At 51.2% G+C, this 27,680-nt stretch overlaps 1 protein-coding gene across 1 annotated transcript in view; it reads right to left on the bottom strand.

Annotated features, from left to right (window-relative positions):
* Positions 1 to 24,330, bottom strand: part of CNGB1 (cyclic nucleotide gated channel subunit beta 1) — a 74,095-nt gene extending 49,765 nt beyond the window's left edge. Inside the window, exons 1-13 of the mRNA XM_043436424.1 lie at positions 24,181 to 24,330; positions 23,075 to 23,132; positions 22,696 to 22,768; positions 21,834 to 21,954; positions 21,683 to 21,728; positions 21,228 to 21,264; positions 19,623 to 19,698; positions 19,322 to 19,361; positions 18,804 to 18,963; positions 17,491 to 17,566; positions 16,267 to 16,303; positions 10,214 to 10,382; positions 9,082 to 9,315 (exon numbers count right to left, since the gene is read on the bottom strand). Of these exons, the coding sequence (XP_043292359.1) occupies positions 9,082 to 9,315; positions 10,214 to 10,382; positions 16,267 to 16,303; positions 17,491 to 17,566; positions 18,804 to 18,963; positions 19,322 to 19,361; positions 19,623 to 19,698; positions 21,228 to 21,264; positions 21,683 to 21,728; positions 21,834 to 21,954; positions 22,696 to 22,768; positions 23,075 to 23,132; positions 24,181 to 24,330 (1,277 nt within the window). The remainder of the gene's footprint in view (positions 1 to 9,081; positions 9,316 to 10,213; positions 10,383 to 16,266; positions 16,304 to 17,490; positions 17,567 to 18,803; positions 18,964 to 19,321; positions 19,362 to 19,622; positions 19,699 to 21,227; positions 21,265 to 21,682; positions 21,729 to 21,833; positions 21,955 to 22,695; positions 22,769 to 23,074; positions 23,133 to 24,180) is intronic.
* Between the last annotated feature and the right edge of the window lie 3,350 nt (positions 24,331 to 27,680).

The raw sequence follows: 27,680 nt of genomic DNA, 5'->3' as shown, positions 1-27,680 counted from the left end.
ACCCCACTCACAACTATGGATAGATCAACTAAACAGAAAATTAACAAGGAAACACAAACTTTAAAAGACACAATGCAAAAACAAACAAACCAAAAAAAAGACACAATGGACCAGCTAGACCTAATTGATATCTATAGGACATTTCACCCCAAAACAATCAATTTCACCTTTTTCTCAAGTGCACATGGAACCTTCTCCAGAACAGATCACATCCTGGGCCATAAATCTAGCCTTGGAAAATTCAAAAAAATTGAAATCATTCCAGTCATCTTTTCTGACCACAGTGCAGTAAGATTAGATCTCAATTACAGGAAAAAAAATTGTTAAAAATTCAAACATATGGAGGCTAAATAACACGCTTCTGAATAACCAACAATCATAGAAGAAATCAAAAAAGAAATCAAAATATGTATAGAAATGAATGAAAATGAAAACACAACAACCCAAAACCTATGGGACACTGTAAAAGCAGTGCTAAGGGGAAGGTTCATAGCATTACAGGCTTACATCAAGAAACAAGAAAAAAGCCAAATAAATAACCTAACTCTACACCTAAAGCAATTAGAGAAGGAAGAAATGAAGAACCCCAGGGTTAGTAGAAGGAAAGAAATCTTAAAAATTAGGGCAGAAATAAATGCAAAAGAAACTAAAGAGACCATAGCAAAAATCAACAAAGCTAAAAGCTGGTTTTTTGAAAAAATAAACAAAATTGACAAACCATTAGCAAGACTCATTAAGAAACAAAGAGAGAAGAACCAAATTAACAAAATTAGAAATGAAAATGGAGAGATCACAACAGACAACACTGAAATACAAAGGATCATAAGAGACTACTACCAGCAGCTCTATGCCAATAAAATGGACAACTTGGATGAAATGGACAAATTCTTAGAAAAGTATAACTTTCCAAAACTGAACCAGGAAGAAATAGAAGATCTTAACAGACCCATCACAAGCAAGGAAATCGAAACTGTAATCAGAAATCTTCCAGCAAACAAAAGCCCAGGACCAGATGGCTTCACAGCTGAATTCTACCAAAAATTTAGAGAAGAGCTAACACCTATCTTACTCAAACTCTTCCAGAAAATTGCAGAAGGTAAACTTCCAAACTCATTCTATGAGGCCACCATCACCCTAATTCCAAAACCAGACAAAGATGCCACAAAAAAAGAAAACTACAGGCCAATATCACTGATGAACATAGATGCAAAAATCCTTAACAAAATTCTAGCAAACAGAATCCAACAACATATTAAAAAAATCATACACCATGACCAAGTGGGCTTTATCCCAGGAATGCAAGGATTCTTTAATATCCGCAAATCAATCAATGTAATACACCACATTAACAAATTGAAAGATAAAAACCATATGATTATCTCAATAGATGCAGAGAAAGCCTTTGACAAAATTCAACACTCATTTATGATTAAAACTCTCCAAAAAGCAGGCATAGAAGGAACATACCTCAACATAATAAAAGCTATATATGACAAACCCACAGCAAGCATCACCCTCAATGGTGAAAAATTGAAAGCATTTCCCCTGAAATCAGGAACAAGACAAGGGTGCCCACTCTCACCACTACTATTCAACATAGTGTTGGAAGTTTTGGCCACAGCAATCAGAGCAGAAAAAGAAGTAAAAGGAATCCAGATAGGAAAGAAGAAGTGAAACTCTCGCTGTTTGCAGATGACATGATCCTCTACATAGAAAACCCTAAAGACTCTACCAGAAAATTACTAGAGCTAATCAATGAATATAGTAAAGTTGCAGGATATAAAATTAACACACAGAAATCCCTTGCATTCCTATATACTAACAATGAAAAAACAGAAAGAGAAATTAAGGAAACAATACCATTCACCATTGCAACAAAAAGAATAAAATACTTAGGAGTACATCTACCTAAAGAAACAAAAGACATATACATAGAAAACTATAAAACACTGATGAAAGAAATCAAAGAGGACACAAACAGATGGAGAAACATACCTTGTTCATGGATTGGAAGAATCAATATTGTCAAAATGGCTATTCTACCCAAAGCAATCTATAGATTCAATGCAATCCCTATCAAGCTACCAACGGTATTTTTCACAGAACTAGACCAAAGAATTTCACAATTTGTATGGAAATACAAAAAACCTCGAATAGCCAAAGTAATCTTGAGAAAGAAGAATGGAACTGGAGGAATCAACCTGCCTGACTTCAGACTCTACTACAAAGCCACAGTCATCAAGACAGTATGGTACTGGCACAAAGACAGAAATATAGATCAATGGAACAGAATAGAAAGCCCAGAGATAAATCCACGAACCTATGGACACCTTATCTTCGACAAAGGAGGCAAGGATATACAATGGAGAAAAGACAACCTCTTTAACAAGTGGTGCTGGGAAAACTGGTCAACCACTTGTAAAAGAATGAAACTAGAACACTTTCTAACACAATACACAAAAATAAACTCAAAATGGATTAAAGATCTAAATGTAAGAACAGAAACTATAAAACTTCTAGAGGAGAACATAGGCAAAACACTCTCCGACATAAATCACAGCAGGATCCTCTATGACCCACCTCCCAGAATATTGGAACTAAAAGCAAAAATAAACAAATGGGATCTAATGAAACTTAAAAGCTTTTACACAACAAAGGAAACTATAAGTAAGGTGAAAAGACAGCCCTCAGATTGGGAGAAAATAATAGCAAATGAAGCAACAGACAAAGGATTAATCTCAAAAATATACAAGCCACTCCTGAAGCTCAATTCCAGAAAAATAAATGACCCAATCAAAAAATGGTCCAAAGAACTAAACAGACATTTCTCCAAAGAAGACATACAGATGGCTAACAAACACATGAAAAGATGCTCAACATCACTCATTATCAGAGAAATGCAAATCAAAACCACAATGAGGTACCATTACACACCAGTCAGGATGGCTGCTATCCAAAAGTCTACAAGCAATAAATGCTGGAGAGGGTGCGGAGAAAAGGGAACCCTCTTACACTGTTGGTGGGAATGCAAACTAGTACAGCCACTATGGAGACCAGTGTGGAGATTTCTTAAAAAACTGGAAATAGAACTGCCATACGACCCAGCAATACCACTTCTGGGCATACACACCAAGGAAACCAGATCTGAAAGAGACACGTGCACCCCAATGTTCATCACAGCACTGTTTATAATAGCCAGGACATGGAAGCAACCTAGATGCTCATCCGCAGACGAATGGATAAGGAAGCTGTGGTACATATACACCATGGAATATTACTCAGATGTTAAAAAGAATTCATTTGAATCAGTTCTAATGAGATGGATGAAACTGGAGCCCATTATACAGAGTGAAGTAAGCCAGAAAGATAAAGAACATTACAGCATACTAACACATATATATGGAATTTAGAAAGATGGTAACGATAACCCTATATGCAAAACAGAAAAAGAGACACAGATGTACAGAACAGACTTTTGGACTCTGTGGGAGAAGGCGAGGGTGGGATGTTTCAAGAGAACAGCATCGAAACACATATATTATCTATAGTGAAACAGATCACCAGCCCAGGTTGGATGCATGAGACAAGTGCTCGGGCCTGGTGCACTGGGAAGACCCAGAGGAATCGGGTGGAGAGGGAGGTGGGAGGGGGGATCGGGATGGGGAATACATGTAACTCCATGGCTGATTCATGTCAATGTATGACAAAACCCACTGCAATATTGTAAAGTAATTAGCCTCCAACCAATAAAAATAAATGAAAAAAAAAAATGATGACTTGGGACCAAGGGCTAATGTGGTTTTTGTGGTTAGAATTAGATCCAGCCTCCTAACAGCCTCAACCCACACCATGGACCACTGTCACCGAGGGGCTGACAGAGGATGCTCTTTAGCATCTGCTGCCCAGAAAACCTTGATCCCCCATCCTCTACCCAAAGGGGAAAGTCCCAGCCTCTGAGGTGGGTAAGGAGATGGGGCCCAGTTGGTTTGGAGACAGCAGCCTGGGAGAAGGAATCAGCCAGCAAACATGTTGTCACAGCAGTTCCCAAGGGCCGAGTGCCAGGCATGGGGTCAAGCACTTAGCACACACAGTGTCCCACCAAATCCTCACCCAAATGAGCCCAGCTGCGATCGATCCCATTTGAGCTTAGTAATCAGAGGTTCAGAGAGGTGAGATTGCCTGGCCAAGGTCACACAGCATGTACCAGGTGAATCTGGATAGAAGATGGGCATATCTGACCCCAGTGCCAAGTCCTTCATACTCTACTGCTGGTCTCCGAGTGTCTGCACAGCCCCAGGTGATGTGGATGAGTGAGGTGAGTGTCTGGAGGATTAAAGCACCCAACTCATTTTCTTTCTCTTCATTGTATACATATTTCCATTGTGAGGGGCCTAAGTTGTCAGACTCTATCCTGCCCAGGAAGAAACAGATTTTCTTAATGAAAAGGGCATATTATGACTTTCACAGGGCTTGGCACATCAGCCTTCATGGGCCCCTTCCTTCATAAATATGGTTTTGGTTTTTTTTTTAAGTATCAAATTTATTTCAATATCTAGTTTCATTTTTAAATTAAACATAAATATGTTTTTAAAATTCTATTTTGTGGACTTCCCTGGTGGTTCAGTGGCTGAGACTCTGTACTTCCAATGTGGGGGGGCCAGGTTCAAACCCTTGTCAGGGAACAAGATCCCATGTGCTGTGACTAAGACCTCCTGCAGTCAAATAAATAAATATTTACAATTCTATTTTGTGACTGCATTCATATGAAGATTAACATGTTAATACTATATTTAAAATATTCTCTTCCATCTTAAAGTTCATTTGTTGGGTCTGCTTTTGTTTTTTTTGTTTGTTTTTGCGGGGGGGGGGGCAGTGCTTTCTTTTTTTTTTTTTTTTCCATTTGTTTTTATTAGTTGGGTCTACTTTTGAAAGAAATTAAAATGTTCTTTGCATGCTAAGTCGCTTCAGTTGTGTCTGCACTTCCTGACCCCATGGACTGTAGCCCGCCAGGCTCCCCTGTCCTTGGGATTCTCCAGGCAAGAATACTGGTGTGGGTTGGTACGCCCTCCTCCAGGGGATCTTCCCGCCTCAGGGATCAAAGCTGTATCTCTTACATCTCCTGCTCTGGCAGGCGGGCTCTTTACCACTAGCACCACTTGGGAATCCCATGTTCTTGGAGGGCTTCTAAAAGCATTACAGAAACCATGCCCTCAAGCCTAACAGAGAAGGCCCTGCCCAGGTGGGGGATTGGCTGGTGCTGCAAGCAGCTGACCTGACTCCCCTTCCCTGAAACAGATGCGGTGGCCTCCTCGTTTCTCAGGGCACGGAGGCCCAGGAAATGAACTTCCCACAGTCCCAGTCGGAGACTTCCTGGGGTCTTGCTCATTCTAGAATCAGGTATGGAAAGTAAGTCCCTGGGAAGCCTCCATTTGCTTATCTGTCAAATGGGTAGGACTTGTTCAGCCTCTACCATACAGCCTGGCCTTTTTTTTTTTTTTTTTTGCCACACTGCTTGGGATGTGGGCTCTTAGTTCCCTGACCAGAGATCAGACCCATAACCCTGCATTGGAAGCACAGAGTCCTAATCACTGGATTGCCAGAGAAGTCCCAGCCTGGCTTATTTGAGTGAGGTTAGAAGTGCCAGTGAGAAGCTAAGAGAAAAGTCAAAAACCCTCCCCCTGTCCAGAGTCATCTGGATTCTCCATCTCTAAACATAGGTAAGTTGAACCGTTTCTTGTCTGCAGTACCAGATGTCTGCTTAGGAGCCCAGCCTGACCTGGGACACAATCCCAGCTCTGCGCTCGCTGCCATGGCACCCTGGACGTGTGGGTTGCTATCTCTGGGCCTCAGTTCTCTCATCTGTTAAATGGGATTAGCAGAAGGAGCCCTGGCACAGCATGTGGCAGAGAACACAAGTGCTCATCAAATGACAGCTATTATTAAGACTGTTCCTGTCGTAGTTATTATTAATCCCAGAGGAGGCGGCGAACTATGAATCACCTACGGAGATGGAAGAACATCTTACACAAACATCTCCAGCTATGGAGACACCATAACAGGCCCTACGGTGGCCCTGTCAGCCTCACCAGGGGCTGTTTGGGGAGCCATGTACCCAAAAATCTTATTGCCCCTGATTGGGAGTATTCCCACTGCCTGCGAAGGCCCCCTCCTGACCTGCCCAGAAGCAGCAGGCCATGAACTTCTGGAAAGCTCCCAAATTCCTAGGATTTGCAAACAGAGGCTCAGACAGACTGCCTGAGGCAGGGAACGCAGAGGTCCCAGCTCTCTGAGTTAAAGATGTGGGAAGTAGCAGCTACAGCCTCTGGCAAGAGTTTACCAGTCCACTGCTCCTCCCTCAAGTCACAAAGCAGGCCGTGTCCCCAGCTTAAGGGCCTCACTGTAGACTCTTCGCCCAGCATCCCTCAACCCCAAAAGAATGAAGGAGGGGAGCCCTTAGGGAGAATCGGGCACCTACTTGGGTCTTGCTGTCTTTGCCAACAGGAACGCCCATGATGCAGGAGCTCAGCTGGGGGCAATGACATTCATCCCAAGCCCCGGGTCGGTGCGTGCCAGTGGAGAATTGGGGAGCCCCGGCCTAGCCCCGAGTCTGCAATGCAAACTCCAGAGCCAGTGTGACCTGAGTGGTGGATGAGCCTCCAATCCTTCCTGCTTCTAATCAGATTGAGGGGATGTGCAGGGAACTCTGTAGAAACGCCCCCAGGGAGACCAGGTGGGGACCAAAAGGCTGTGGTTGCTAGGAAAAGCCGAGCTGTTGCCAGCAGAGATCAGGTCGCTAGGCGACCATCTGCCCGTTACCAGGGCCTGTGCGTCATCAGTAACCCCTGTGTCTCCACAGAGCTGGCAAGAGCATCCTTCCCCAGCCGGCGACAGCCCAGCCGCCTGTCCCACGCCTGACACCCTCTGGCATTGTGCCTGGGATCAGCCACTCTGTCATCACAAGACCCTTGTCCCTACTTGGGCCCTAAGCCCCAAAGTTCCCTGAGTTTGAAGTTCTGGGCAAATATGTGTGTGATCAGGTACGTGCCTGGCAGTGTTTGCAGGTAATTGTATGCGTGTGCTTGTGTATAGTGTGGATCCACGCAGGTGAGTGCACCTGTGCCTGTGTTACTTGTGCATGTCTGCAGGCTGTGTGGGTGTAAGTGCCCTGACAACACGTAAGTGTGCACATAACCCAGCACGTCTGTGTCTGTGTGCAGGTGTGTATGCACAGCACAGATATGTGTGGAGAGCCCATGTGTATTAGGCAGAGAACTTATGTGTAGTTAGTACGTGTGCCTGGGTGCATCGGCTCCCTGGCCTTCAAGTGATGTTTTAGTTTAAGAGCCATGGCATATAAAGGGATGTGTAGGCCTGTGTGTTGGGATGAGGATTTGATGGCAGAACAGCTCAGAGCTCTGCACTATACCCAGAGGCAAGTGGAAAGAAGAGAGCAGATAGGGCTGTACTAGTGAAGACCCAGGCAGCACCTAAGGTCTTCACTTAGGGAGGGGCACTCACCGGATAGTGAGAGCATCCTGGCTCTGGGGGGGGGGGGGGGCTAGAGGGAAGAATTAGGACCAGGTTACAGAAGCCAAAAGGAAGCACTCTTAGTTTTGGCAGAAGAAATAATTTCCTAAGTCAGAGGTATGTGTGGATGGAATGGATAGCCTTTGAGAGGTTGTGAGCTCCCCGTTATTGGAGGCAAGCAAGTAGTTATGTGGCCTCCTGCTAAGGACAGAAAGATTATATGTGAACCGGGCAAGCGTGGACTCAAAGCAGATGAGACTAAGCAGGCTTCTAGCTCCCAAATCCTATGTGGTCTCATGATTTAACTGTTTCCTGACTGAGACTAAAAGTGACCCTTAGTAGAGATGAAAAGGTTGGTGGTTTTTGATGGACCACATACTCCACACCTACTGCATCTGTTCTTAGCCGGCCCTCTGACCACTCAGCAGGGGCTATTATCCCCACTGCCAGACCTCCCATTTTACAGATGTAGAGGCAGAAGATCTATGTCCACCTGCTGCTCACCCAGGTCACTCTGGTGAGAGAAGCAAAGCTTGGGTTCCTAACACTTGCAGTGCTATCTTGCCTTAGGCCATGGCCAAAGGGACAGGGAGGTAGGGTGTGGGCCAAGGGGTACCACAGAGGGCAAAACGACAGGGACAGGGAATAATGCCAGGGGGGTGAATCAAGGGGAAAGACTACATCACCCGGTCTGATCAAGGGGAGAGATTAAATCACCCAGCCACCTCAATGCTCCTCCTGCTTCAATCTCTGCACAATGCAGCTGCCAGCCTGTGTCACTCCCCTGCTCACAAACCTTCCATGGCTCCCTGTTGCTCCCAGGAAGTTAAGTTCAAGGCCTTCACAATCTGGCACCTCTGAAGGATCATCTCCCCCCACTTCAAGTTACACTGTCACTCTTCCTGGGCCACGCAGGCTACTCGTGAGGCCGCAGTTCACTTCCACCTCCTTGAAACACTTTCCAACTGGGCCTCCAGGTCCCACACTCTTCTCATCTCCCTCTCCTCCTCCTTGGTCCTTTCTGGTTCCTCCTGAACTCCGATCTGGCCTTTGGGTCTCTCCTTCATCCATACTCACTCCCCGGGCACCTCCTCTAGCCCCACTTTCAATTCCATCTACAAGACCAGACACCTACCTTTACATCTCCGGTCCAGCCTCTTAACCCCGAACCCCACTCAGGCATCCAGCCATCTGCGCATCACCTCCATGTACATCCATCTCTCCAACTGCCCTTCTGTCTGGCTCGCATGGTTCAGGATCCTCTCCCCCAAACCCCCTTCTTGTGGAGGTGCATTCTACATTTGTTTGCACATATAGGGGTGGGTGGGGTGGGGGTGGTTGTTGAGTGTTGGGTATTGTGAATCCCAAGGTCATTAGGAGCCCAGTGGGGGTCTCCCAGCAGTCCCCTAGCCTCTCTGATCAGTGCTCAGCGGTACAGAACACAGCACAGAACAAAGGGAGGCGCTCCCGTGAGAGGCAGAAAGCATTCCCACCCCAAAAGCCACGGCAGCGCTTCCCTGGGTCATCCCTAAGCCAGGCGCACTAGTGTCTTACTCCTGCTCCTCCTCTTCGTCTTCCTCCTCCTCTCCGCCTTCCACCTCCTCTTTCTCTCTGCCTTCTTCTTCCTCTTTCTCTCCACCTTCTTCTTCCTCTTTCTCTCTGCCTTCTTCCTCCTCTTTTTCTTCGCCTTCTTCCTCCTCTTTCTCTCTGCCTTCCTCTTCTTCCTCCTCTCCGTCTTCCTTCTCTTCCTCCTCCTCTTCTTTTTCCTCTTGAATCCGAGGCAGCTCCCTGAGTTGAGGTCAGAGGCAAGAGGTGAGGTCACTTTTAGCTGCACCCCAAGTCCACTTCCTACCCCAGTTCTCAGCAGGATGTCCTATAACCCCAAGACTGCACATGGGGAGCCCTGGCCTCTCTCTAGCAATGAAGGCTCCCTCCCTGCATGAGAGGCCTGTCCTGGCCCCCAACTGCCCTGGTGCCGACCTTAGGTCACCCCTCACCCTCCCTGGTCCTCAGTTTCCCCATCTTTGCAATATAGGTCATGGACCTGTGGACCTGAGGCCTCCTGACTTGAGCAGCTAAGACTCCAAAGGGACTGAATGGAGAAGCTTCTGTCCTTGCGGAGGGTGACCTGGCCATCACTACCATGGTTACACACTCCCTTCCTCGATGACCCTGCAACTCCCTTCTGGAAATGTATCCTGCAGATATACACACGTGCACATTCAGGGACATGTAACAAGAGTGCCTGTGGCAGAATTATTTAAAATAATAAAAATGGCCATTAATAGTGGACAAGTTAAGTACAGTATGGCATATCCATACAATGAAATTCTATGTAGTTGTTGAAAAAAAATGAGTATGATCTCCATGTACTCAATGTGGAGAGATCTCAAGGTACAATGTTGAACGAATGTAATAAGGTCGATGGATGTGATATGCTATCTTTTGTGCAAAAAATGAAGGGAATCCATGATCACATATGCTCAGATAGGCCCTGGAAAGTTACAGAAGAACCTTGGCAGCTGTTGTGCCCAGGCGGAGAAAGATGTGTATCTGGTGGGAAGGAGAAGGAGGAGAAGGTAGGCTTGGTCCCTGCTCTCTGCCCTTTTGTACCTTGGGGATTCCATACCATATGCCTGTTATCTTCCCAGACAATCTTTTTTTCAGGGCCTTCTCTGGCTCCCACCTGGGCATCTGCTCCACCACCTCGCCCTTCTCTTCATCAGCTGGAGCTGCCTCTGAGATCCGTGAGCCGGTGCTGATGCTGCCCTCCTGGTGTTCATCTTCCTCCCAGTGAGAGTCAACCTCTTCTAGGATGAGATCCGACTCCTCTTGCTCTCCAGGGAGGATGCTGACTACAGGGGACACAGGGTATGGGGAAGAGTGGGCCTGGGCCTCTGAGTTCCAGGGACCACACAGGGAGCCTTGCTCATCACCAGCCACGCGCCAGTTCTCAGCCAAGCAGTGGAAACAGCATGCTATCACCGGGACTATTGACAACCAGGCCAGTGCTAAAGTGGTGGGCTGAAGCCCATGATAATTCACCCTGTCTCCTTCCATTACCTCCCCCTCTCTTTTTCCTTTTGAGACAAGGCTTCTCTGGCAGCTCGGATGGTAAAGAATCTGCCTGCAGTGCAGGAGACCCAGGTTCGATCCTTGGGTCAGGAAGATCTCACCTGGAGAAGGGAAGGGCAACCCACTCCAGTATTCTTGCCTGGAGAATCTCATGGAATGAGGAACCTGGCGGGCTACAGTCCATGGGGTCACAAAGAGTGGGACACAACCGAACAACTGACGCTCACTTTTCAATTACAGTTAGTTTTTGTTTCTCAGCAGGGCCTCCCTCTTGGAGGTCTGTACAGAAACGATGCTTCCAAACACAGCGTCGCAGGTGACCCATGAGACCCATGCTCAAAGTCCACCTGCTGTATCCAGGAGCAATGGCCTGGAATGCCCCGAGGGTTAGAGAGAGAGCTTGTTCACCACCTGTTCTCCAGATGCCACCCCCACTGACAGCATACATTGTGCCCATAATCTCAGAACCTGCCTCTGGGAGTCTAGAAAGACTTTCTCTTGGCCTGGAGGCTCCACCTCCAAGGGAACTTGACTTTCTCATGGAAGTGGTCTCACTTTCAACATTTCTCTGTGGACTCTGGTCCCTGGCAAAGAAAGTGGGGCTGTGAGCATGGCAGAAGAGGGTGCAAGGGAGGTTCATCGGGAGCTTGAGCCCACCCCCCAGATAGGAGAAAGATTACCTGGCAGCAGGTGGTTCCCAAAAGCTCCAGGGATCTTGGTGGGCCTGAAGCCAGGTGTGAATTACTAATGGTGACTTTAAGTAGAAGCTGGCCTCAAGTCTTCTCCTTTGACTCTGGGAGTTATTGTTCATAGTGTAGAATAATAACAATAGTACCAGCTACACTTATTGAGCATTTACTATGTGCCAGGCCCTGTACTAAGTGACTTACACGGATTAACTCAATTAACCCTCACATCAACCTTTTGAAGTGGGAATAACTATTATCCCCGTTTTATTTTCCCTCTTTTATGTTTTATTCCCCATTTTACAGATGAGCAAACTGAGACGCAGGTTAAGGCTTTCTTTTAGGGTGTTTCCCTCATGCCAGGCTCAGAGGCATTCTGCCTTCCAAGAGTTCTCCCTCCCCACGCCTGCCTCCTGTTTTCCAGGTACGGATGTTATCCTGCCTCACAGAGGAGGCGCCCGTGTGCCCTCCAAGGAAGCATCCCACTACATCGTGGGCTACAGTCCTATCTCCCCTATCCCTCTAAGCACCCTGGATTTTGGCCAGGGAAGATCCTCCAACTGTGGCCCTGAATCCAGTGGTGGGACATACAGGTCACAGGCGCTTGCTTCTATGCTGTCACCCAGCCTTGGTGTGGGGTCTTCGTCTGGACCACCCCTTGGGGGTGCAAGTTCTGCTTGACACCCAGCGGCCACCCAGGGGCCAGAATATCCCCTGACCTGTGAGCTCATGAGCCTTCACAGCAACCCTGCAGGGTAAGAACAGTCCTCTCCCTATGTTATAGACCAGAGAGGCTGAGTGACTTGTCCAAGGCCACACAGGATGCCAGAGGCAGTGCCAGGTCCCCTGACTCATCTCCTAAGTGCTATCCTAGGTGACAAGCGTGCCCCAGAAGTACCTCCCCGGCACTGGCAGGCACTCCATGACAGGCGGTGGATGCCATCCTTGCTCACATCCCTGCTTTCCCTCTCGCTAACCCTTTCTTTACAGGTACTAATTAGTGAGTAGGCATTTTATAAGCATTTCCTCCTTTCATCTCTGTGCCAGGCCTGTCCCCATTTTATAGCCAAAGAAGAGGATGGTGCCTGAGATCACCAGTCAGAAAGGGCAGGCAGGGGGAACCGATCCTGGGGCGGGGCCCTCCTGTTCCTGGAGCTGTTTATGGGACCCTCTCTGCAGGTATCTGACTCTCAGCTCTTCCGGCTTTTCCAGGGTCCATCCAGGCGCCCAGGTCACAGATGCGGCCAAGAGGCACTATGGATGCTCAAACTAACATGGAAACTGCTGCTCCATCCGGGGCTTAAACTTCACCCTGGAGTGCCTCAGGGCACACCCCTTCCTGCGCAGTATCCTCCCAGCCTAGGGCGGTCTTCAGGGCAGCCAAATGGGGTTCTAACTCCAGTAGCAGCAGGTTGATAGCCCCATACAGGGAGGGAGCTGCTGCTTCTAGGACCAGCCGAGAGGGAGCCAGGGGCACGGACTCTAGGCCAAGGCCTCTTCCCAGTCCCTGGTTTGCTGGCAAAGCCCTGGCCTGGCCTTAAAACCCCCATCCTCCCTGGCAGGCCTGGGTCATGACACCCGCTCCCTCTGTCTCTCACTGGCCCAGACCCGCATCTTCTAGCCCCTGAAGCACTAACTCCTCACTAACTGGGTATTTCTCAAAGTGTGGTCCTTCTCCACTATACCATCATCAGAATCATCTGAGCAAGTGGGTGCTTCTTCAAAGTGAAGATTATCAGGCTCCCACACTCTTTAAATTGGAAGGTCTGGGGGTGGGACATTCTTCATAGCCACCCCCAGATGTAACCTGAAGTTCAAGAACCCCTGCTTCAGTGGCCTTCTCTGCCCCTGATGTGTGCTTAGCCTCAGAGTCATCTCTGCGAAGTCACCGCCCTGCTCAACCACCTGCAACGGCTCCCCGTCGCCTAGAGCCTAGTCCCCTGACATCAGGCCCGACTTTTCCAGTTTTACCTTCTGCATTAAGGGCTCTGGGCTCCAGATTAGCTGAAGTGCCCAGCCCTCTCCCGGTACACTCTCACCGCCAAGCATATGTTCACCCTGTTCCCTCTACCAGCTTGCCCTCCCCTCGCTGCCAGTCTGAGACCTCAGGGGTCTCAAAACTCAAAGGCCTGTGTAGCTGGGGAGATGAGAGTGGAGGGTACCACCTGCTCTCAGGTGGCAGCTGCCACTCAGACAGTCCCCAACGCACAGCGTGGGACCATGACAGCCCGATCTTCCCAGTTATCAAGAGAAGCCAGGTTTTTCTATGCCAAGTCACCTGATTTTTCAATGTTGACAACTAATGCCAATGTTTAAAATCCTCCTTGCCCCAAACAAAGACATCTTGTGGGTCAGCTGGGACCCAGGGCAACTGGCTCAGGACCCCTGGCTGACTCCTTCCGACAACCCCAATATGCGGGCCATATTAATTCACCCACGTCTCAAACCTAAGTACTCCCTTTAGCCTTACCCGGAGCAGGAACATCATGCAATCACAGGTTTGATGTACTACCATATGCTTTTTAATGTCAGTTAAAGCATGTGATGTCATCCACTAGTGGTCCCCAAATTTTGGAGGGGGAGAACATGGCCAAGCCTAAGGAGATCCTCTTCTGGGAAAAACTGTGTCCCGTGGGGGCACTGTGTCAGGCACCGTCCTGAGAACTGTGTGGGTGTCCTTTCAAAGCCATGCCCGTAGGCATCCCTGCAGCCTTCTGGTGGGAGGTCCTCCCGCTGTCCAGCCTAAACCCTACAGGCTGCCAGGCTGGCCTTCCCTTTGCTTTGGTGGAAAAGGGCAGCCTTAGTCTCTGAGAGGCAGTTCTGGGACTGGCTCCCCATCACCCTGCCTGGGATTGGGGTGGGGGGGGAGCAGTAGGGGGTTCAAGGAGGGTGGGGAGTTCAGTGGCCACCTCATTCCCCTCCCCAGCAGGTCTTCTCTTCAGGGCACCCTTCTTTCCTTCCATCCATCTGTCCATGTGTCCATCTGCGCTCTCCCAGGCTCCCTTCCCTTTTGTTTCAGAGGCTTCCAGCTGCCACCACCCCTGAAACAAAGGAGAAGACAGAAGAGTGGGTGGCAGGGTGGACAGGCAGAGGGAGTGAATGAGCGAAAGGATGGGGGGGGAGCTGGGGGACCGGGCAGGGGAGGGGTCGCCCTTATCTGAACAGTGTTCGCCCCAAGAAACTATATCCCAGTCCTAACCCCTGTTACCTGTGAATGGAACCTTATTTGGAAATGAGTTTTTGCAGGTGTCACTAGTTAAAGATCTCAGGGTGAAGTGATGCTCGATTTAGAATGGGAGGGACCTAAACCCAATGACACCTCCTTATGGAAGACATGAGAGGGAGGTTTGGCGGACACAGAAAAGGCAGCGCTTGGAGGGCAGCTAGACGCCAAGGGGCATCAAGGATGGCCAGCAGTCACTGGAGCCAGGAGAGAGGTGCGGCACAGTGCCCACCTCAGAGTCCCAGGGCCGACCCTACCAACACTTTGATTTTATACTTCCAGCCTCCTGAACTGAGAGAGAATACATTTCTGCCATTTGAGGGTATCCATTTCTGGCCTTTGTTATGGCGACCCAAGGAAACTGACACACCCTGGTTTCATTCATGACCCACATGCTCCAGGCACACAGTGAAGTCCTGCCTGCAGCTGGCTTTCAGAGGAGCAGGGAGCGGGTTCGGGGTGGGCGGGGGTGGGGGGGTCCATCCTCAGATCTCTCAGTGGCCCCTTGGGGTGGAGGGGGTGGGTCTCTGTTCCAGGGAAGGGCTTCCGGTCCTCTAACCTTGGCCGGGCTGAGCAGCTGATGCTGGGCCCAGGGGATTCTAGTCACTGCTCCATGACAACTGCTCTGTGACCTTGGGCACATCTCTGCCCTTCTGCCCACCCCAATAGCCGTGGGCAGCCCTGCTCTGCACCCTTTAGGGTGGCCGTGAGCTCTAGACTGAGTGAAGCCTGCTCTGAGCCTCCCCTTCACGACACCACCACGATTATACAAACCCCATCGCCTCCCGTGCCTGAGCGCCACAGTCAGCCAGCCTGTGCCTGCCGCCCTGTGTTGGAGTGATCCTATGTGCTAAGTCGCTTCAGACGTGTCCAACTCTGTGTGACCCCACGGACTGTAGCCCGCCAGCTCCTCTGTCCATGGGATCCTCCAGGCAAGAACACTGGAGTGGGTCATAAAGGCCACCATCGTGGCGCTGGGGCAGGCAGCTCTGGGACACCCAGGGCCCACATTCCGAGGGCCTGTGTCCAGGGTAAAAGAGGGCGACTGCCCTGGGCCTGAACTCTGCTCCGCTCACCTCCAGCTCTCATCACAGGTCTGGCACACAGCAGCCCTCTGTGAACATTTATGAACGAATGAATGGACGAATGAATGGATGTGTGGGTGCCCCATATGACACATGCCTTTCCAGAGGCCATGACATGAAGGAAGAGCAGATTTTGGATCTCAGCCCTCCCCTTCTGGCCCCAGTCCTCCTACAGGGCTGAGATAAAAAGCAATACATACTCCCCACAGGCAAGGGGATGCCTTCCCAGCTCAAGGTGTCCAGTACACCCAGAGAAAGCCCATCTCTCTCCTTTCACCCCATAACCAGGGACTCTGCTGAGCCAAACCTACTAGCCCAGGGGACCATGGGACACTCTCCCCAGGGCTTCGTCGCAGGAAGGGAGACTCATCTCAGAAATATTTTTTCTGGATAGAAGCTGGCAGGCAGGCCAGGTTCCTGCCTATGTGCCCATCCCCTCGGCTCCCTGGTCCCCAGGAGGGGGTCTCCAACCACCATCTGATTCTGGGCCAGGCTCTGGCTACCTGGCCAGGCTGACCTGAAGTGTGGCCTGCAGAGTGTGGGCTCTCCCAGATCCAGGTCTGGAGACTGGTTGCCCCAGCCATCCCCATGTCCTTGCCTGTCCCACGCACACTCAGACCAAACAACCCCCACAGAGATGCACACAAGGACCCACTAAGATGTCACTTACTGGTCTGCACGTCACATGTCACTGGGGCGTCAGACTCCTGTATGGGGAGAAACAGGGAAACACTTTCTGTGGGCTCCTCACCGGCCTTCCTGCTTCAGTCAGCCCTCCTGGCACACAGGGCTAAGAGGACCTCCTCACAGCGCCCAGGACACTCCCTCCCCCTCAGAGTGGCCTGCTGCTCTAGCCATTCCCCTACCAGCTCACCACTTGCCTGGTCCCACCTCAGCTCCCTTGCCCAGGTGGGCACCGGCCTTGGTTGCTCTCTGGTTCTCTATGCATGAAAACCCTCTCCCATCCTCCCCTGAGGGTTCTCTCAAGGCTCCATCTGCATGCAGGCCTCTCCCCGCCAGCCCATCCTCAGAGACCCCCACTCAGCCAGTGCATCTTCACCCACTCATCATTCCTGCTGCTGGACACCCCCCTTTCCTCCTCTTGGGGAGCTTCAAAGCTGTTTCTTCCTCTGCTGCCCACAGAAGGTGTGTGAACATGGAGCCTGAGGGGTCAGCCAGCAGGGAAGCAGTCCTGAAGCTTCCTGTCCACCTTCCACTACAGGGGGACTACCACCCAGGCCTTCCATTCCAGGTGCTTAGATGAAAATGTCCAATTGTGTCCAAGCGAGAAAGGCCAGGTGGCAGGTTCTTGGAGAGGGAAAGGCAGGGTGCCCTTCTCACCCCTCCAACCCATGTGGGAGCTCTGGGTCATCAGAAATGCACATGGGGCCCACTGGCTTCCCACGAGCCCCACGTCTTCCTAGAACATTCTGGGCCTCTCTTGTCTCTGGGCCTTTGCGCATACTGACCTTCTGCCTAAAGGGCCCTTCCTACACCACCCCCTTCACTTTCACCCACCTTCTCCTTACTCCTCCTTCAGGTCTCAGCTTGCAGGCCACCTCTACTAGGAAGTCCTCTGTGATGCTCCTAAGAGGCTCCTCCTCTGCACCCCACATCCTCTCTGCTCTCCCCATGGAAGCACCTCCCCACTGACTGTGACCACCTGGCAGGCGGTCACCGTGCTCACAGTGACCAGAGTGTGTGTGTGTGTGTGTGTGTGTGGAACAGACATAAGCCATGCAGACAGGCAGGCTGGGGGGGCTGAGTTCCGGTTGCAGGCTCCCTTCATCCATCTGTGCCCTCCCCCACCAGGGACCATCTCACCCTTGTCTGAGATCCCAGGACCCTCCCACCACCACTACCCAGGATCCCTACTCCCCCAGACAGCACCCACCTGCTCCCCACCCTTCCCACGGATCACTGGCTGTGGCAGGGCCATCTCCAGCCTGTGTAGGATCCAGGCCATCAACCTGCAAGAGGGAGAGAGAGAAGGGGCCATGTCCAGGCAGGAGAACTCACAGGAAGACTGAGGCCAGAGTCAGACCCCTCCCCAAGGCAGGTAGCAACCTGCCAGAAGATGGACCAGAACCCAAGTGCCCAGCCCTGAACACCACTGCCCCATCCCTGGCCTCCCCAGGTGAGCCTTTGGTGATTGTTCAGACCCCAGCAAGTAACTCAGTCCCCCGCTACCCTCCATCCCATCTCTAAGATTCATTTCCAGCCCCTCACACACTGCCAGGGTGGGAGCACTTAGCAGTACCTATCTTGATTTTATTTTTTTTGGCCACATGGCATCAGGGATCTTAATTTCCCAACCAGAGATCGAACCCGTGTCCCCTGCATTGGAAGAGCGGAGTCTTAACTACTGGACCACCAGGAAAGTAGCTATCCTGATTTTAAATGTGTCTATCCTTTGAGCTAACAACTCCATTTCCTCTGATTCACTTGCATATGAACACGATGATGCCTGTAGAAGTATATTAACTGTCGCAAGAGTGGAAACCCACCTAAATGTCCACCGAATGGTTAAATAAAAGCTGGTACATGGGTATAATGAAGTAGTATACAGCCGCTGAAAGAGTGGAACTGACCTTTATGTGTAAAAACCACCTCTAAGATACATCTTTAGGTTAAAAAAACAAAAAGTGAGATGAACTGGAATCTACTGCTAGAGTCTGCTAGAGTCTGCTGCTACCGGGTATGTATGTTTGAAGGAGAAATGTTCTCCGAGTTCGTCTGCATGTCCGAATTGTGCAGAAGCAGGAGAAGCTGCCTGAGAAGGCAATGGCACCCCACTCCAGTACTCTTGCCTGGAAAATCCCATGGACGGAGGAGCCTGGTAGGCTGCAGTCTGTGGGGTTGCGAAGAGTCCAACATGACTGAGCGACTTCACTTTCACTTTTCACTTTTATGCATTGGAGAAGGAAATGGCAACCCACTACAGTGTTCTTGCCTGGAGAATCCCAGGGATGGGGTCACACAGAGTCGGACACGACTGAAGTGACTTAGCAGTAGCAGGAGAAGCTGCTGATGTGATTGCCCAGGGAGGGGGCGCTGCAAACCCGTTGGAATTTTCTCCCAGGTGCATGTGTTACTTTGCTAATTCAAAACACTCTTTTTGGGCGGGGGGGTGCGGGCTGCGGTACTGGGCTGGGGCCAGGCACTGAGCCTGCTGCCTGTAGGAGCAGAGGTGTTTGAGGGGCTCACCTGGCAGAGTCCTGTGGGGGCGGCAGGGAGGAGTCTTGAATACTGGGCTGGGGCTCTGGGGTCGGTTCTTCCTCAGGCTCCGGGGGGCCAGGAGCGGGCAGGGAGGGGCTCTCCTGGACCTGCGGCTCGGGCTTGATCTCCGAGGCGGGTCCTGGGGGCTCTAAGTAACAGGGCGGGGGTGGGGGGATAAGGGGGACATTGTGGGGCTCCATGCAACCCCTAAGGGCATGGGATCCAGATTCGAGGTGCCAATGTGACTGAGTGGGGAGCCCTTCGGGACCACCCTAACTGCCCCATCCTCAGACAGACATGGAGCTGAGGTGCAGGGACTTGTCTGGGCCTTCAGGAGGCTGTCCCTGGCTTCCCAGCCTGGACTGGGGAAGGGGTTTCAGGGTTCCCACAACAGCCAGTTCCCTGCAAGCTGAACCCCTTCCGGAGCATCCTTGGAGCCCCATTTGTACCCCCAGCCCAGTCTGTGACCATCCCAGGCAGCCCCTCCCCAGGTTCCTTCCCCGTACCTGGACCCAAGGGAGCATCTGTACGCTCATCACTCCAGCCCTGGGTCAAAACAGGAAATGACGTCACGGAGGAAGAGGCCCCGTACGCTCAGGCCCCGGCCAGCCCCGCCCACCATTCCCCCCGCCTCACCCTTCCCCTCCACCCTTCACCCCTCCTGCATCCCCTCTTGCAGCCCCTCCTCCCTACTAAGGACCTCCCGGGAGGGACCCGCCATGGGTCCCAGGGGTGAGGACCACTTGCTGGAGTAGGTAGGCCCTTCCTGGGTAGTCAGCTGCCTGCTCTCCCTTTTCTTCAACTCACCTCAGAGATTTTCGGGGGCTGAGGCAGCATTTTCTCCAGATTCTGCTCGAACCACCGGAGCAGCCAGGGCCCGGGCCTGCACAGGGGCCAGCGGTCAGCTGAGCAAACTCAAGAGATCAGCCCTTCCCCGGCTCCCGTTCCGCACGGTGGGGACCTGGGACTGCATCCTCTTAAAGGGCTTCCAGTGGTAGGGGGACTTCAGCCAACCTGAAATTCTGACCCAAGGCTAGACAAGGCTCTGGAACCATAGGCCCTGCCTTGGCCTCCTGGACAGCAGATGAGAGCTGGGGCTGCTTGCGGACCTGAATGCAGCTTTGGGGTGGTGGGGTGCTCCCTGTGACTAGCACAGAGAAGTCTGGCTTCATGGGTATCTGAACAGTGTGGTCACACAGGGCCCATACTTAGAAAGGCTCATGTTTGGTTTAATGCTGTATTGTCACCATCTTAATCCTGCATTTTCATTTTGCAGTGGGCCCCACCAATTACGTAGCTGGCTCTGGGATAAACATTGGGTCCCCAGATCCATCTAGCTTCCAGGCAGCCCCACTCTCTTCAGGGAAGCTCCATGCTCCCAGGGGAACCTATCTCCCAGGTGTGGCCCAGAAGAAAGCTGGCAAGTCCTCTGGGTGCCTTCATCCTTAATGGATTTACTGGTCTCACAAGTCTCCAGAGTAACCCTGGGGACCCATGACCTAGGCAGCCTCCAGGGGACAAAAGAAACAGAGAGCAAGTGGGAGCAATGAATGAATAAATGAATGGTATGTGTGATTGTATATTCATTCATTCATCTCTTCTGGGCTGAGCCGCCTTTGTACGGCAGGCACTGTGCTGGTCACTAGGGGTTTGGCAGTGACCTAGACAAACACGCCTGAGTTCAAGGACCCGACAGTCTAACAAGGCACAGGCAGGTGGAGCTCAGTGAGGCCCCTCCCAGGAGAGGGACATGGGCTCCCCCATTTGCCACAGTCACCACCCAGCCTGCTACCCTCTCAGTCAGTTCTGAGAAGTCAGAGCAAGTGGAACAAGAATGTCAGTCGCTCAGTCGTGTCCGACTCTTGGTGACCCCATGGACTGTAGCCCACCAGGCTACTCTGTCCATGGGATTCTCCAGGCAAGAATACTGGAGTGGGCTGTCTTCTTCTCCAGGGGATCTTCCCGACCCAGGGACCGAACCCAGGTCTGCATTGCAGGCAGATTCTTTACTGTCTGAGCCGCCAGGGAAGCACCCTGAGAAGTCAGAAGCTGTGGCCAGCTGTGAGGCCAGCTGGGCACCCTAGTGTCTCCCATGGTGGCCCAGACCCTGCCTCTGGACACCCACCTCCATGTGGCACCCACCTACACAAGGCCCACCCCTAAGCAGCTCACCCATGCCTTCTCCCCGTCCTCAGAAAGTGGCCCCTATCCAAGGATCTCCCAGTAATGAACACAAAAAACTATGAGCAGCACAGGGCCCATCATTCCCATTTTGTGGATGAGAAAAGTGAGGTCCAGAAGAGCCAAGAGGCATGTCTAAGGTCACACATAGAGGTAGTGGTGGACCCTGGGCTCTGGGCATGCTGAGCCCACCACATACACTACAGATGGGGCTCGGGGACAGGGACTCACCCGGGGTCTTCGGCCCTGGGGGGTTCACTGGGTTCATCTGAAAAAGAAAAGAAGCCTGTCAGCAGCAAGAGGCCTGCCCAGAGCCTCCGGTCAACCCAACTCAAACCCAGGTTTGAACCAGGCCTGAGACAGATGAGCTCTGGCCCCATGGACTCTTCCCCTAGAGCTGGGCCCAACCCAGCAGCCCCTAAGTGCTCAGTTGCTCAGTCATGTCTGATTCTTTGTGATTCCATGGACTGTAGCCCGCCAGGCTCCTCTGTCCGTGAAATTCTCCAGGCAAGAATACTGGAGTGGATTACCATTTCCTTCTTCAGGGGATCTTCCCAACCCAGGGATTGAACCTGCATTTCCTGCATTGGCAGGCGGACTCCTTACCACTGAGCCACTAGGAAGTCCTAGCCTAGTCCTAGCCTCTGAACCCACCACTATAATGCCATCTGACTTCCTGTCCTTACCGGAGCCCCCAGTGTCGCACTGTCCGAGGATCTGTGCTCCTGCCTGCTGAGACAGACAGACAGACGGACGTGGGCAGAGGATACAGGTGAGCTGGCCTCCCTCCCACCCTTTCCCCACCTGACCCACCCCAGCTCCCAGCCCCAGTAGTACCTGATCTGGCCTCTCCAAGCCCGCAGCAGTGTTCTGGGCGGGCCTGCTGCTGCAGACGGGCTGCGGGACAACCTTCTCCACGCCCTTCCTGAGCCAGGTCAGCACCCAGCCTCTGGGACCGCTGAGGGACAGAGAGACCGGCCTGCGCTCAACGTCCCCAGCCCCTCCCTGGTCAGCATGGCAGTCCACAGCATCCTAAAGAACTTGGTTTGAGCCCCAAGCCTCTATCTCCCACTGCGACTCTTCAGACACATCAACTCCCTCCTAGAGTCTCGTGTCCCTCTCTGGAAAATGGGGGGAGCACCAATGCTTGCCGACGTCAGGCCTGCCCCGTGCCATTCGAAGCCCACCCCACTGAGACACTCAGTAAGACATCAGCCAGTTATCCTTGTGCCCAGTTAGCCTGGCTCCAGGGGGCCCCTCCTGCACCTGGCTCGTGTCTTGTGTTCTAGAAGGGTTGAGGGTTTCCTGTGGGGTGTCTCCTTGTGACCAGAGGCTTGTCAGCCTAAACAGAATCACAGACTCACTGTCTGAGGCCAACCCCGCCACAGACATGCTCACTGGGGCAACCACCCAGGGTCTAAATGTGACCTTTTGGGGAGATTTCATGGGAAAGTCTGGATTTCTGTCTTCATGGGGAAAATCAGAAGCTCTGGCCGCACCAAACCTGCATTTCACCCAAGCACTGAGAAATCTCTGGTCCCCAGCCTCCATTTCTCTTGGTCATATGGTCAATTTGGCCCAGGAGAGCCCCCTCCTCTGCCTGAGGCTCCCCTCAGCCAATTCCTAAGGAGAGCCCCCAAGCCCCCTCCCTGGCTTGGGTGGGGGCTGGCCCTGAGGAGAGGGGAGGGTGCTGCAGTACCTGTTAGCTTCGGGAGCCACAGAGACCTGGGCCTGGAGGGATGTGGGCAGAGTGAGAGCAGTCTCCTGGGTTCCTGGAAAGAGTCCCTCTGACTTTAGGACTGGACCCTCTCAGAGACCCGTTTCTACCCTGCTGGGGAGGTCAAGTCAGAGGCAGAGGAGAGGGGAGAACCCTGAGGGAGTTGGAAGCCTGCAGTCCCAGCTCAGCTCAGCTAGAAAGTCCCCAGGAGTCTGCCCTTAGCTTCCCTGAGCCTCAGTTTCTTCATCTGTGAAATGGGTCTGCCAGCCTCATGGGCTACTGTAGGGCTCTAAGTGGAGGATACAGCCCTTCTCCCTCCCCTCCTTCCCCCCACCCACCAGCCAGGGCTTCCAGCGCTCACCTTGAGAGCCAAGAGTAGCCGCAGCCACTTCCTTCTCAACGCAGGGCTCCTCCGGTGGCTGGAGGGTTCAAACAGGGCCATGTGAGCCCCCAGTGATGCCAGCCCTGGTACAGGCGGAGCCAGCCCTTGACCCACCCATGACCAAGCCCCCACAAGACCAAACAGGTCTGTTCTCGCAGTGGCCTCTGAAATCCTAGGGCCTCACCTCCCACCTGGGAGACAGAGTGTTTCCCAGAAAGCTGCCCCACTCAAGTATACACACACTTATATTTGCATATAGACCCAGACACAAATATTTGTTTGTACACGCGCACATGTATATGCCCAGTCACATAAACATACATACACACATATATAGGCATATACAAATATACTTGTGGTTTGGCACTGACACACAAATATGCACTCATGAACACATTATTCCAGGTCTATTAACACACGAATACACACACAGATGTGCATACATGCACAGGTGCACAAAATATGTATATAAATCTAGAGCTGTCCCAAGCGTGGACCAGGAACCAGTGGCAGTCTGTAAACTGTTACTGGTCCACAATGTTTAAGATGTTTGCAGCAGATAGTATATCAACACACTGCTTCCTTTAAGGAGAAAGTCGTACTGCACAACAATACCAGCTGAACTAAGCAGTGTGCTTAATACATAGTAGATTTATCTCTAGCAAGCTCCTGGTCTCCTCCTGGACTGGCAACAAACAGTTCAGGGCCTGGCTACTTTGATTAGCTCTGTTTTAGACTCTAGAGGTTAGAAAACAATGGTCAGTGGGCCAAATCCAGCCTAGTGCTAGCTTTTGCAAATAAAGTTTTATTGGAACACAGACACCATGTTCATTCATTTACATGTTGTCCATGGCTGTTCTCACACTGCAGTGGCCGAGTTGAGTAATTAACAGAGATAGTGTGACCTACGAAGTTTAAAATGTTTACTATCTGGCTGTTTACAGAACCAGGAGATTCCCGACACCCATGTTTCCTTTTGGCCGCAACTTTCTCTGTTGTGGAAGCTGAGTGGGGGAAACTGACCCAAGCTGGGGATTCTCTGAGCAGCGAGGCCAGCGTGACCTTCCTGGCTCTTCAGTTCTTACCAGGGACACTTCCTCTAGCTCAGTCTCCTCGGGGGCTGTTTCAGGCTTCGGCTCCAACTCTGGCTCTGGTTCTGCCCCCTCCTCCTCTTGCTTGGTCTTCTGAGGTGTCCCTGGGGGCTGAGGCAGCACCCTCTGGACCCAGCCCAACATCCTGACACCTGTAGGGGACAAAAGTCCTTAGGTATCCCCTGAGTGCTCACGGTTGCTCCCACCTTTCATGGGCTGCTTTTGTGAGTTACATGTTTCCCTTTTCTTTCACCATCTTTAAAAAACATTTTTGCAATTATCCGTCCAGGTATTTTCCTTATAGAAACATTCAAGCCCACAAACATATGTGTGTAAAGAGGTGGGTCATGATAGTGTTAGAGAAAAAGAGGAAAAACATCCACATATCCATCCGTGTGTTGTTTATTCACTTAAGTCATATCTGACTCTTTGGTGAGTCCATGAACTGCAACCCACCAGGCTCCTCTGTCCACAGGATTTCCCAGGAAAGAATACTGGAGTGGGTAGCCATGTCCTTCTCCAGGGCATCTTCCCAACCCAAGGATTGAACCCGTGTCTCCTGCATCGCAGGCAGATTCTTTACTGCTGAGCCACCAGGGCAGTCTGTAGGAGACTGGTTATTGGGAAGTACCTAATTGTTCATCTGTAAGCAGAGCACAGGCTAAATAAATATCCAATAATGGAATATCATGGAGCCATTGATTCTAAGTAGATCTTTTTGAACTAACATGGAAAGACCTACATGCTCCAGACTCCAGTCATGAGCAAATTGAGTAAATGCTCTATACCTCAGTTTGCTTGTCTGTGAGATGAGGATGTTAATAGTAGCTATCTTGTGGAGATAATTGTGAGGATAAAACAAACTGATGAGAAGAGTGACTGGCACATGATGAGAGCTTAATAAATGTTGGCTGTGACTATTATTGGATGTCAAGCAAAAATGCTAATTTTAGTTTATCATGTTCAGCATAACCCCATTATAAATTTTTTAAAATACATGATGAGCAGCATATGAATGGAAAATAACTTTTTTGCTTAATATAGTATAAAAATTAACGCATTTTTGTGATTTAGAAGTTTTTAAGATAAAATAACAGGCTCCCTTTTTCATGGTTTACTGTGATAGCTACCTTACATGGGTTCAGATTCTGGCTTCACATATCTTTAGGGAATGGGCAGCCCTGACCTTGTGATTACACCCCTGCAGGATGGCCCGGCGCAGCGAGTATCACACAGATCAATATATGCAAACTGCCAGCCCTTATAGGGCCTTTTTGAGGCCATGCTGGCGTGGTATGTCCTCCTTCCCCTGGCCACGGGCAGCCAAGTTATTAGTAAAGTGCTTCTCTGTCCTTACACTGCCAGGGACCCGGGTCTAGGGCTGCAGAGGGCAATCACAGGCCCAGGATCCCTGCCCCAAAGCCCAGTTCCACATGGCCTGCCCTTCTGCTCACAGCCCCGACTTCTGTCTCCACTCTGGCATTAGCAGCCCAACTCCTCCTAAGTGAATCTGTGGTTTGGGACACAGCTCTTAGTGAGGGGGTCAGATCCCTGGCTCAGCTGCCCACAATGTGAACCTGGGCCAGACACGACATCTCTGGTCTTCCCTTTCCTTGTTGGGTGTGGGGGTGTCAACACTGATTTCCAAGGTGGGCAGAGCCCCACATGGCATGTTTAGGATGGCAGATTTCACCACCCCAGCCAGGCACAGACAGCTCCAAAAGCCACGATCACTTCATCCTTGCTCTCACCTCCACCTCCTCCTCAGCCTCAGGAAAATAAGCATTTCTTCATCACTGCTTTATAGCTAAGGAAATGGAGGCACAGAGAGGTCAGGAGACCTGCCCAAAGTAACACAGCCAGTAAGTGACCCAGCTGAGCTTACGCTCAGTCTGGCCTGAATCCAAGTGTCCTACATCTACCTGGAAGTGCTGACATTTGCCCAGGATTGGCTGCTTCTGCACCCCAGTCCTACGAGCCATTTCCCAGCAGGCAGCAATTCTGGTTTGTGTTTCTGAACCTTTTGGAAATGATGAGGGGAGCTTTCCCCACTCCAATTTTCCATCTTTTCCCAGCCATTTCCTTCTGGATAGAAAGACGTGCAGGTCCCACCCGTCTTTTTGCCCTGTTGCTGCTGATTCCACATTGATGAGGGAGGCATAGGCAGGAAGGGGGCCTGGGAGTGGTACTCAGAGCAACAATGGTACCTGGACCACCAGACTTTCACAATCTTCCAGGGAAGCTGGGGGGATGCAGATTCTTAGGCCCCTCTAAACACTCTGCAGGACCTGGAATCCGTATTTCACAAGCTGCCTTGGAGATTCACTAAGGTTGAGCCTCACAGGGAAAAACAGAAGCCTCAGGTTTCCAGCCTTGCCAGATTCTCCATGTCTAAACGCCTTGCTGGGAGAAGATCATGTAAGGGGTCCCATCAGGGGTCCCACGGAGCCGCCACCTCACCCTGAGTTACCTGCTCGGATGCCGTCCACCAGCCAGGACTTGCCTTCTTCCTGCTTCTCTCGGCTGGCCTCTCAGACACAGCGGGGATTAATTGGCAGCAGCAGGGCCGTGTGCAAAGGATTAGGAGATGCTAGAGAGGGTGGGGAGGTGGTGGTGGAAGAGAGGGGATCGATGCCAAGGGAGCTGTCAGCAATCCCCCAGGGGCCAGCAGGGATCTGGGCCTCAGGGAACGAGCCCCACGCGACCCTGGTTGGGACATCGTGATTCCCCACAGACTTTGACAAACCCATCTAGTGATGGTGCGAGAATAACTGCTTAGAGCCCCCAGGGAATCCTGGGAGACTCCTCAAGGTGACAGGGGCTCATCAACTCTCAGTCAGCAGTGGCAGCAGGCACATCCCAGCTCTCTAGTCCCAACGCAGGGACTCAAGCAGAGTCTTTCTGTCCCAGAATCTTCTGCAGCTTGGGCAGGGTCTCAGCACCCCCTGCCCTGGGATCCACCAGAATGGCTGTAGTCCCAGGGCTGGGCCTTTAGGGAGGTTCCAAGGACTGATGACTGACTGCATTCAAGCCGGCCTCCTGAACTGAAGTCAGACCCTAGAGGGGAGATGGTGATCTCAGGGGAGAAGGGGAGAGGGACAGAGACCCAGTGCAAAGGGGTTCAGTGAGGTGACAGGACCTGGGTGGGGGGCAGGGCAGTGGGCTGTTTAGCAAAAGGCAGGGGACTTAAAAAGCAGAGACATCACTTTGCTGACAAAGCTCTGTAGAGTCAAAGCTATGGTTTTTCCTGTAGTCATGTATGGATGTGAGAGCTGGACCATAAAGAAGGCTGAACACTGAAAAACTGATGCTTTCAAATTGTGCTGGAGAAGACTCTTGAGAAGCCCTTGTACTGCAGGGGGGTCAAACCAGTCAATCCTAAAGAAATCAACCCTGAATATTCATTGGAAGGAATGATGCTGAAGCTGAAACTCCAATACTTTGGCCACCTGATGGGAAGAGCTCACTCATTGGAAAAGACCCTGATGCTGGGA

The sequence above is a fragment of the Cervus canadensis genome, chromosome 18, assembly GCF_019320065.1.
Source record: "Cervus canadensis isolate Bull #8, Minnesota chromosome 18, ASM1932006v1, whole genome shotgun sequence".
Classification (NCBI taxonomy): domain Eukaryota; kingdom Metazoa; phylum Chordata; class Mammalia; order Artiodactyla; family Cervidae; genus Cervus; species Cervus canadensis.
The sequence above is the reverse complement of the archived record's forward strand: the minus strand, read 5'-3'. Positions and strand labels throughout refer to the sequence as shown.